We start from the raw sequence: 12,094 nt of genomic DNA on the forward strand, positions 1-12,094 counted from the left end.
ATGACCCGAGCTGTCTCGACGTTGGTGGCGGCAAAGTTTCAGCAGTGTTGGTGTGGTGCCTCAAAGCTAGAGGCAATGCTGGAAGACTTCTTCCATCAGGCAGGAGATACAGAAGTCTGAGAACACGCACAAACAGGCTCAAAAACAGCTTCTTCCCCACTGTTACCAGACTCCTAAATGACCCTCTTATGGACAGACCTCATTAACACTACATCCCTGTATGCTTCACCCGATGCCGGTGTCATGTAGTTACGTTGTGTACCTTGTGTTGCCCTATTATGTATTTTCTTTTATTTCCTTTTCTTTTCATGTACTTAATGATCTGTTGAGCTGCTCGCAGAAAAATACTTTTCACTGTACCTCAGTACACGTGACAATATATAAAATCCAATCAAAATGACCTTTTGAGATCTGTAAGAGTGAATGATGCCTGACATGGTTACACGAATTGTAAGTTTGTGGGTAATGCATTCAAAAGCTCAAATGCTCCCTGGTAGAAACCTTGTAAGGATGTTATAAGTGGCTGAATGGTTGCAAGTTGGTCATTTCTCATAACCCCTCTCGTGCTGATGATGTTGAATCATGTGACCTTACACACCCCATGAAAGCTTTGAAAGGTCAATTAGTGCCCTTTCTTCCATGTGTGCTGTGCAGGTAAACCATCATCTGCTGACCCAATTAGGCACAAGGGACCCATACTAGCCTCCCAGGAGGAAGAGGAAGCTTCAGAGGGTGGAGTGTACCAGGCATCGGTGTACATGCCACATGGTACCTTGGCAGGGATTAGCACTTCAGGTGAAGAGTGGGGTAACAGACCTAGAGCCAGAGTGGCAGGGTGAATGGGAACCTGGACACTGAGTCAGCTCCTGGGGCCTAACAGGAAGGCAGGGAAGCCCTGATGGTCCCTGACGGAGGATAAGCAGCAGCTGCCACCATCGAGGAACACACCTCAGGACACTTCTCATGGGGGCTGCCCCTCTCCCGTCCCTCTGCCATTGCCACTGTCCTCCTAGATTGTTGTGGCAGCAAAAGATCTTCCTGCGACACGGCAGAAGTCTTTCAATGTAACAGGGCCTTCAAAGCCTCAGCTGCACAGAGGACACCAGCTAAAGTCGCCCAGGGCAAGGGGACAGTCAAATCAGCAGCTTCTCTCCAGCACAGCAGCAAAGGGGAAACATTGCACACAGAAAATAATTAAGGAAACTCCACAGTGGTCTCAAACTCGGTCACATGGGTGCGTTCTGAACACATTTTCATGTGATGGTCCTTTGTCCATATGTAAATAAACCTTCTATTTATTATCCCTCACGCAGAGGTTGAGATTATCTCTAATTGATTTATAAAATGTCTGGAGAAAATCATCCTACGTTTTCAGGAGTGAATATTGGCCAGGATTCAACAATGCCTTCGGTACTGAGATGAGAGTGCTGACAGGACTTTCTTAGTGAGATCGCAGTGTCGATAAAATTATGTTGAGAAAATGGCAGTACACACACCTGAGAGGCCAAAGATACTTGATCTACTGGCTTCCCATGTGTCCCAACAAACCATGCGCTCTTGTGCAGGCCCTTGAACTTCTCCATCAGAGTGTTCCCTCAGCTTCTTATTGACCTCATCATCAAAGGAACACCCGCTATCTCACATCTCCTCTTTCAGGGCATCCGCTCTCTGAATGGTGAGGGTGTGCAGGGCACAGCACTTAATGACCATCAGTGAATCTCTGGATGAAATGTACTGCAATGCTTCTCCTGATCTATCCAGTTATCAGAACCTAATCTTGAGCAGCCCAACTGTCTACTCCACAATGGTGGTGCCGTGGCTGTTGTTGTAGGTGATCTCCACATTTGTTTTGGGGTTGTCACTGCAGTCATGAGCCATATCTTCAAACCTTGTCACCCAGAAGACAACCATCCAAGACATCATGTCCATTAAACATGTTTGCCACCTGGGGGTTCTTGAGAATGTGGCTACTGCCTGGGTACCAATTGTGGTAAAAGACATTTAGGGATTGATAACCTTTCCTGTTAATGAATGTACAGGGCTGCTTTCTGCAGCCTTTATGGTGACATGAGTGCAGTCTATTGCTCCCTGACCCCTGGGGAGACTTGCCATTGTCACAAAGCCTCTGGTTCATTCAAGTTGATTATATCCACAGAAAATGCAATGTACTGACCTGCCCATTGGAATATTGTATCTGTAAAGACCTTAATGTGGTGATATGCAGCAGGCTGTATAATGCAACTGAGGTCTCCATAGGCTGCCTGAAAAGATCCAGTGGCAAACAAATTTAACAAGCTGAATTTTTCGCTGCATGATCGCCACAGATGGGAAGGGAACCATATAAAGGTCCGTTGATCTCGGCAGGAATTTCCAATCACCGGGTAGGTGCGGCCAAAAGATCCTGCCCGTAGTCTAAAATAGCACTACAGCGCTGTAATTTATTACAGCCACTGGCATGGGTGACCAAAAATGCAGTTGGTTCCCCTGCCAGTCTCTCACAGAGAGAGGTCACTGTGGTTCAAGAAAGCCTGAGCCAACTCTGGCATTGAGGCTCAAACATTTAAAGGTTACTCATTCTCTGCTTATATACCACATAGGTCCTTGCTCTGCGCTTCCGTTGTTGCAACACATATCTTCATCAGTACTTGCTCCAGTGCAGGTTGGCAAACCTAATGCACACCAATGCATAATGCCCCTGACCATCTGGCCTTCTCCCTCCCCCTGTCAATCTCCTCCTATCCTTATCACTGGAAGATGTATCTCCCACAGAGGCCACCAACCCCATGTTATTGCAACCAAACAGGCTGAGGTGCAGATGTGGCACTAACTGCACATTTCTGCAGGCTCATTCACACCTTAAAACAGCAAATATGCACGCTTGAACCACAGTTTGTAATAGCGAATGATAACAGCACACACAGCAGCCATAACTGCTGAGGTCAAACAAAGGGCCCAGCTGCTGACTTTTAACCCACCCTTACAGTCATTCAGTACAGAGAATAGAGTTTTCCACCTGCTGTGCTTCACATTCTAAATGTTTAATTGCTCACGGCATATATTATTCCAGTTAATTGCACCTTTACAGGATTAACAATCCAATTTCAATCTATCTGCATAAGGTGGGTGGGCTCCCAGTTTCAAGCCCTTCTCGCCCAGCATATTATTGTGTTCTGGCACTGCCACAAGCATGGTACAGGCCCAGTTTCACCGCTATTATTCAGCCCAGAGTATATGGAGAACCATCCCTAGTTGAAGGAATGAATACTTAATTGTGCTATTCCATGCGTTCAGTTCCAATTTCCACCATGATATCAGAGACAGGTCCATGCCAAGGTTAGGTTCACTCTCACAAAGTGCGAGTGAAAGACTCCCCTTATTTGCTTTCTTATCCCTTCGAACAGCTAACTGCAGATTATAATTGGCACTGCCATCCCGAGTGTAAGGCTAAAAGTGAAAAGAACTTAAAAATGTAATGTCGGGGATTCACAGCGCAGTTACAGTGGTAAAACTTCAGTTGAATCCAACAAATAGTTTATTTAGATTACAGGAAATTTACTGAGAGACTAGAACAGGAACAAGAAAGTAGGAAAATGAGAATCTTAACACCAATACTTGATTCAAACTTCTATCAGTAGGAAAACAATTAATTTGCTAACTTGCATACTTGAAAAGGCATACCTGAGATGTAAATCTTTCCATTGTGCACTGCACCAGCGTGAGCTGCCAAGGGCTGAGGCAGAGAGGACAAGTAGCACCATTCATTGGCTTCCAGATTGTAACATTCAACACTTGATAAATAACCAGTTTCATTCCTCCCACCAATCGCGTACAGATGTTTATCCAGAAAGCAGGCATAGAAACTTGCTCGCCTGCAATAAAATTAAAAGGCAGATTATAGGTCACCTATCAGAAAGGCATTATTTTCTGATTATGAATGTAAATAGTCATGACTCCATGTGCTGCTGGCTGGAAAAGTTCCCCATTGGCAAGGTGAATTTAGACAGCTGGCAGATGTGATAATTAGCTGCTAGTTCTGGCAGTGAAAAGAACTGTAGCATTTGAAGACCTCAGTTTCACTTAAGTGATGAGCATCCTGATCAAAATGGATTCAGGCATCAGGTGGTGGGAACACAGCACAACAATAGCTTATCTTATTCTTCTAGGCTCAGAGGAACATTCCTAATCACCACGCAAACATTATTCGAAACTTACCTTTTGGGACTTTGTTATAACCCTGCAGATGACCCATGCAGCTGGGAATGATTGTTCCCTGGTGTTGCTGGGCTGTGAGTTAACCAGCATTAGTGTAACAGGTCAGTGTAGCGGCTGACAGAAAGGAGTGAGGACCCTGAGATAGAACATAGAACAGTACAGCACAGAACAGGCCCTTCGGCCCTCGATGTTGTGCCGAGCATTGTCCGAAACCAAGATCAAGCTATCCCACCCCCTGTCATTTTGGTGTGCTCCATGTCCCTATCCAATAACCGCTTGAAAGTTCCTAAAGTGTCCGACTCCACTATCACAGCAGGCAGTCCATTCCACACCCTCTGAGTAAAGAACCTACCTCGGATATCCCTCCTATATCTCCCACCCAGAATCTTATAGTTATGCCCCCTTGTAACAGCTACATCCACCCAAGGAAATAGTCTCTGAACGTCCACTCTAGCTATCCCCCTCATCATCTTATAAACCTCTATTAAGTCACCTCTCATCCTCCTCCGCTCCAAAGAAAATCTGTAACTGGGTCCTGTGTAAATTCTGCTGTAATGCCGAATAAATGTCTTTCTTATGAACTCTTTGGACTCCCCGTTGCCATTTACTTCAGACCTCTTCTATTGTATGGCCAGTGACTCTGGTTGGTGATGCAGTGAGGACCCTTCACATGACAAATTTGCATACATTGCACATTTCCTATGCTTTTATCAACGGTTATGAGGCTTGGGCTTGTGGTGAATTATAAACCTAGTAATTCACACTGTGTTGTATCATATATATTGTGTCCTTGTGGGCTCTGTATACGAGCCGTTGCGTGGCTCTGCCCATAGGGGGAGATGAGGAGTTTGTACTGGGCTTGTACTGGGCTCCACCCTTGGCTCTGCCCATGGCTCCCCCCACTAACCAGAAGTATAAAATCTGCAGTCGTGAGCCTGCTGCCAGTTCATCTCGTCGCAGGCAGGCTCAGTTGTAAGACTATTAAAACCACTGTTCACTTCCAATCACGTGTCTTGTGAATTGATGGTCTCATCAATTTAATAGTCTTAGGAAACTTGGAGAAAACGACTATGGAATCAGCCCTCAAACCTGACCGACTAGAACTCGACCCGCAGGCTGCAGAGGCGAAATAAATCTTTCTACACTGGCTCAGATGTATCAAGGCCTACCTGGCTGAATCAAGCACTTCAGAAACTACGGAGGAGCAAAAACTCAGCCTACTGCACGCAAGGGTGAGCCACCGTATCTCTACTCAACTTAACAGTACTTCCTCGTATACGGAGGCCCTGGCTATGCTCGATCGAATGTACATGAGGCCCATCAACGAGGTCTACGCGCACCACATTTTTACGACCCGCCGCCAGCGCCCCGCGGAGTCGCTGGACGAATTGCTGCGTGATTTAAAAACCCTAGCTCGGGACTGCAATTATCAAACTGTATCAGCCGCCCAACATATGGAGCGCGCTGTCCGTGATGTATACGTGGCAGGGCTCAGGTCAAACTATGTGCGCCAGCGGTTGCTTGAAAAAGGGGCCCAGAACTTGGAGGACACTGTAGAGTTAGCTACAACCACGGACGTCTTGTTCCGCAGCCTCACCCCATTCCCCGCGGACCAAGCGACCCCATCCTGGGTCCCTGACCAGCGACAGCCCCAGGCCTGCGCCGCGTGGCCACCCACCCACTACGCAGTGTGCCATTTTTGTGGGCAGCTCCAACATCCACGGCAGCGCTGCCCGGCCCACAATGCGACCTGCAGCAGCTGCGGTCCCAAAGGACACTATGCCCGGGTCTGCCTGGCGAAGAAATCCCCCACTCCAAACTCTCCCACAGCCCAGAGCACTCGCTTCCCAAACGCGCAGGCCCGCAGACCCCAAAGTGCTGCAGCCTGTATGCCGACTCCGCCCCCACCGACACGTGCGACTCATGGGGGCCGCCAACTTGGCAACCCTCCTCCATGCGGCTGGCCACGTGCGACTCATGGGGACCGCCATTTTGGGCGCCATCGTCCTCGCCGCCCGCCACGTGCGATCCACGGGGGCGGCTATCTTGGGATCCATCCTCTTCAAACTCTGAAACTCACCTCGAAGATTACGATCTCAGCGGCTGTCTTCACGGGGCCACTCCAGCACAGCTGATCGAGCCGCCGACTACCCGCAACTCAGCGCGGTCACATTGGACCAGTCGCGTCCGAAACACCTCCGCAACTCGATGATGACCGTTAAAAGCAACGGGTACAGTACACCGAGAGCTTCGTACACCCAGATCTGGTAAGACGCTGTTCACTCCCTATTTCCCCTGCACGGCAAAAGATCTCCCTCGCTTCGGGCTCACACTCTGTTCACCTCCAAGGGCGCACCGTCACGACCCTAACGATTCAGGTCGTCAGCTACTCGACCTTCCAGCTATACATACTCCCCGAACTCTGCGCCCCACTCTTACTGGGACTTTACTTGCAGTGCAACCTCGAAAAGCCTCACACTCAGCTTCGGCGGGCCCCTACCTCCACTCACTATCTGCAGTCTAGCGACGCTAAAAATTGACCCCCCTCCACTCTTTGCTAATCTCACTCCGGACTGCAAACACGTAGCCACTCGCAGCAGGCGGTACAGCCTGCAGGATAGGGTGTTTATCAGAACCGAGGTCCATAGGCTCCTACGTGAGGGGATCATAGAGGCCAGTAACAGCCCCTGGAGAGCTCAGGTGGTGATCGTCAAGACCGGAGAAAAATTCCGAATGGTAGTGGACTATAGCCAAACCATTAATCGGTTCACGCTCCTTGATGCGTACCCCCTCCCCAGGATTGCAGACAAGGTGAATCAGATAGCCCATTATCACATTTTCTCCACGGTGGATCTGAAGTCTGCATACCACCAGCTCCCAATCCGCCCGGAGGACCGCCACTACACGGCGTTCGAGGCAGATGGCCGCCTCTTCCATTTCTTCCGGGTTCCCTTTGGCGTCATGAATGGGGTCTCGGTGTTCCAACGAGCAATGGACCGAATGGTGAACCAGTACGGGCTGCGGGCCACGTTTCCGTACTTGGACAACGCCACCATCTGCGGCCATGATCAGCAGGACCACGACGCCAACCTCCACCGATTTCTCCAGACTGCCCAGAAACTCAACCTCACGTATGACACGGAGAAATGCATTTTCCGCACAACCAGGCTAGCCATCCTCGGCTATGTCGTGGACAACGGAGTCTTGGGCCCCGACCCGGACCGTATGCGCCCCCTCTTACAACTCTTTCTCCCTCATTGTCCCAGGGTCCTCAAAAGGTGCCTGGGATTTTTCTCTTATTATGCCCTGTGGGTCCCTCAGTATGTGGACAAAGCCCGTCCACTATTTAAGGCCACACTCATTCCTCTGTCAGCTGAGGCTCGCCAGGCCTTCACCTGCATCAAGGAGGACATCGCCAAAGCGGCCATGCGGACGGTGGATGAATCCGTCCCCTTTCAGGTGGAGAGCAACGCCTCAGAGGTCGCTCTCGCAGCCACACTAAATCAGGCAGGGAGACCAGTCGCCTTTTTCTCCCGAACCCTCTCCGCTTCGGAACTTCGACACTCCTCAGTCGAAAAGGAAGCACAAGCCATCGTGGAAGCTATACGACACAGAAGGCACTACCTCGCAGGTAGGAGGTTCACCCTTATCACCGACCAAAGATCGGTTGCCTTCATGTTTGACAACTCACAAAGGGGCAAAATTAAAAATGACAAGATCCTGCGGTGGAGGATCGAACTCTCCACCTACAAGTACGATATCATGTACCAACCGGGGAAGCTCAACGAGCTTCCAGATGCCCTGTCCCGCGGCACGTGCGCCAGCGCACAAGACGACCGCCTGAAAGCTATCCACAATGACCTCTGCCATCCGGGGGTCACCCGGCTCGCCCACTACGTTGAAGCCCAAAATCTGCCTTTCTCCACCGAGGAGGTAAAAGCCATCACCAGGGATTGACCGATCTGCGCGGAATGCAAACCGCACTTCTATAGACCAGACAGGGCCCACCTGGTAAAGGCCTCCCGGCCCTTTGAACGCCTGAGCATCGATTTCAAAGGGCCACTCCCCTCAACCAATCGGAATGTGTACTTCCTGAACGTCATCGACGAGTTCTCCCGCTTCCCGTTTGCTATCCCGTGCCCCGATATGACCTCCCACACAGTCATCAGAGCTCTGCACAGTATCTTCACCCTGTTCGGGTTCCCCAGCTACGTATACTGTGACAGGGGTTTGTCCTTTATGAGCGACGAGCTGTGTCAGTACCTGCTCGACAAGGGCATCGCCTCGAGCAGGACTACCAGCTACAACCCCAGGGGAACAGGCAGATGGAGAGGGAGAACGCGACGGTCTGGAAAACCGTCCTACTGACCCTCCGGTTCAGGAAGCTCCCGACCTCCCATTGGCAGGAGGTCCTCCCCGACGCGCTCCATGCTATTAGGTCCCTCCAATGTACAGCCACCAACCAGACCCCTCACAAACGGCTATTTGTTTTTTCGAGGGGCACTACCACGGGGGCTTCGTTCCCAGCATGGTTGAAGTCACCAGGCCCCGTTCTCCTCCGGAAACACGTCCAGGCACACAAAACTGACCCACTCGTAGAGAGAGTGCTCCTACTCCACTCGAACCCCCGATACACTTTCATCGAATACCCTGACGGCTGTCAGGACACTGTTTCCCTCCGGGACCTGGCACCTGTAGGATCCAATCCCACCACTACTACCACCGAGGTACTCCTCACACTACACCCCACACAACCCTCCGCGCCCTGTGCCCCCGCACCTACAGGTTCACTGCCCGTGCTCCGCGCCCCTGCGCCTATGGGTTTCCGGCGCTCCCCGTCGGCAGTCGAACCAGTCGGGTACGAAGCTCGGACCGAATCACCCCTGGAGTCCACTATCGTCCCCTCACCGACCGCCACCACCCAGCCACTCGAAGAGGCTGCAACCCCGGTGCTCCGCCGATCCCAAAGGACGACCCGGCCGCCGGACCGGCTCAATTTGTAGACCCACCACCCCCGCCGGATGTGATTTTTTTACAGGGGGTGAATGTGGTGAATTATAAACCTAGTAATTCACACTGTGTTGTATTATGTGTATTGTGTCCTTGTGGGCTCTGTCTGTGAGCCGTTGCGTGGCTCTGCCCATAGGGGGAGATGAGGAGTTTGTACTGGGCTCCACCCTTGACTCTGCCCATGGCTCTGCCCATGGCTCCTCCCACTAACCGAAAGTATAAAGATCTGCAGTTGTGAGCCTGCTGTCAGTTCATCTCGTCGCAGGCAGGTTCAGTTGTAAGACTATTAAAACCATTGTTCACTTCCAATCACGTGTCTTGTGAATTGATGGTCTCATCCGGGCTGCAATGTGGAATTGAGATTGAGGATCAACCATGATCTTATTATCTTTCATTAAAAGACACAGCAGGCTCAAGGGGCCGACTCCTGTCCCTATTTCTAATGGTTTTTTAAAAAACACATTTTATTCAAACTTGTATCAAAGTAGTTACAGCAAATAAATACCCTGGGAAACATTCTTCCCAACACTAAACAGTTTGTACAGATTTTCCTCCATTTCCCCCTCCCCCCTCCCCATCATCTCCCCCTCTCCCCCGCGCGACGAACAGCTCCTCAAACACGGACACAAACATCCCCCACCTTTTCTCAAACTCCCCTTCTGAGCCCCTTTCCTCATATTTTATCTTCTCTAACCACAGGAAGCCGTACAGGTCACCCAACCATTCTGCTACCCCCGGTGGCGATGCCGACCGCCACTCCAGCAAAATCTGTCACGTGCAATCAGAGAGGCAACGGCCAGGACATCAGCCTGCCTCCTCTCCATGAGCTCCGGCTTCTCTGAAACCCCAAATATCGTCACCAAAGGGTCCGGGTCCACTCCCTCCTCCACTATCCTGGCTAAGACCACAAACACTCCCGCCCAGAATCTTCCCAATTTTTCACAACCCAAAACATGTGCGCGTGATTCGCTGGCCCCCGCCCACACCTCTCACACTCATCTCCTACCCCCTGAAAGAACCCACTCATTCTCGCCCGAGTCATATGCACCCTGTGCACCACCTTGAACTGTATCAGGCTCATCCTTGCACAAGAGGAGGTCCCATTTACCCTTTGCAGTGCCTCACTCCATACTCCCCAATTGATCTCAAGAGCGAGGGTGAGGACGGATGATATGAGCTCACAAAGCTTTGACTTACACAGGAGTACGAGGCAGGGGTGCTCGCTGTCGCCGCTGCTGTTTGCGCTGGCCATAGAGCCATTGGCGATGGCTCTCAGGGGGTCGGCAGAGTGGCAGGGGATAATGAGGGGACAGAGGGAGCATCGGGTGTCGCTCTATGACGATGACCTCTTGCTGTATGTTTCGGATCCGTTGGAGAGTATGGGAAGGATTATGGGCCTGTTGGGGAGGTTTAGAGGGTTTGTATGGGCGGGGAAGGTGCCGAGTGTGGGGAGGACCCTTCTACAGAGGCAGAAGAGGGGGTTGGCGTTGCCAAACTTGCTTCATAATTATTGGGCGGCGAATGTGGACAAGGTGCGGTGGTGGTGGGAAGGAGAAGGGGTAGAGTGGGTTAGGATGGAGGAGGAATATTGTAAGGGGTCTAGTTTGAGGGCTATGGTGACGGCAGCATTGCCAATGGCTCTGAGTAGGTATTCAGGGAGCCCAGTGGTGCAGTCCACGGTGAAGATATGGAATCAGCTGAGGAGGCATTTTAAGGTGGAAGGGATGTCGGTGCTAACGCCGCTGTGCGAGAATCATGGGTTTGAGCCAGGGGGGATGGATAGTGTATACAGGAGGTGGAGGGAGGTGGGGCTGGGCAAGGTGAGGGATTTGTATTTGGAGGAAGGGTTCGGCAGTCTGGAGGAGCTAAGGAGGAGCTGCCGACGGGTAGTGAGTATCTACAGGTTAGGGACTTTGCACGAAAGGTCTGGAAGGGGTTCCCTAAATTTCTGAGGTTTTGATATATTAAAAAAAGGCTATTGTCTGGTGCAGACAGATTCTTCGGCCACCCTTTAAAAATAGTGACAGTCACAGCGGTGGCTTTAACGTGGCCCCATTTTGAGATGACGAACATTACATTGGCTCAAATCCTCCAATCAGAGTGGGAACCAGGGCTGTTTCTGACCCTGATCCGGCAAAACAATTACCCACTTGCCTTGGTCTGATTTTTCGGCCAATCTTCCGATGGAGGATCCTGCAAAACTCATTCCGTGCGGGAATCGTCAGAGGGAGTTGTGTAGAGAACCTCTGCATATGCCATGCCCCCATTTTACAGTACTCACTGCCATATTCTGGTAAGTAAAGAGTTTAAATGTCCCAGTGTGTTAGTGAATGAGCGGGTGGTGAATGTGTAGGTGTGCAAGTGGGTAGGGGAGGTGAGGTGAGTAGGCAAAGGGATGTGGTGGCAGCTGGATAGGGTGGAGGTAAGGTAGGGAGGGGAGGTTAGGTAATTCAGGAGGTCGAGACATAGCGGTGGCAGTCAGGAGGTCTGGGTTGGTTAGGTCAGGTTTGGGGGGCGTCATGGAAGGGGTTGACTGGTGGGAGCCAGTTGAGTTGGGTTGGAGTTGGGGGTGTGGTCAGAGTTGGGCGGGATGTCGGGTGGGGAGTACGGTAATGGGGGCTAGTCAGGGTGGATTGTTGAGTCGAGTGGTGGGGGCTAATCAGGTTGGGTGGGGGTGTTGGGGTTTGGTGGGGTGAGTAGAGTGGGGATGAGGGATTGTGTGGGAGTTGGGATGTGCATCAGTTGTATAGCTGCCCAGGAATAAGATTAGGATTTTTCTGTGTAAAATTTCCTGGGTAACTGTTCAGATGAGTAAATCGGAACTTTATGAAGTCTCCAACTCTAACTCCAGAGTTGAAGACTTTCTTGGAGG

General features: G+C 50.9%; 1 protein-coding gene across 2 annotated transcripts in view; it reads right to left on the bottom strand.

The window, feature by feature from the left end:
- klhl14 (kelch-like family member 14) overlaps nt 1–12,094 on the bottom strand; it is a 240,171-nt gene that overhangs the window by 60,949 nt on the left and 167,128 nt on the right. For both annotated transcript variants that reach the window (XM_038809258.1, XM_038809259.1), the window contains one exon: nt 3,679–3,869. In XM_038809258.1, the coding sequence (XP_038665186.1) occupies nt 3,679–3,869 (191 nt within the window). The remainder of the gene's footprint in view (nt 1–3,678; nt 3,870–12,094) is intronic.

The sequence above is a fragment of the Scyliorhinus canicula genome, chromosome 10 (assembly GCF_902713615.1).
Source record: "Scyliorhinus canicula chromosome 10, sScyCan1.1, whole genome shotgun sequence".
NCBI classification, from domain to species: Eukaryota; Metazoa; Chordata; class Chondrichthyes; order Carcharhiniformes; family Scyliorhinidae; genus Scyliorhinus; species Scyliorhinus canicula.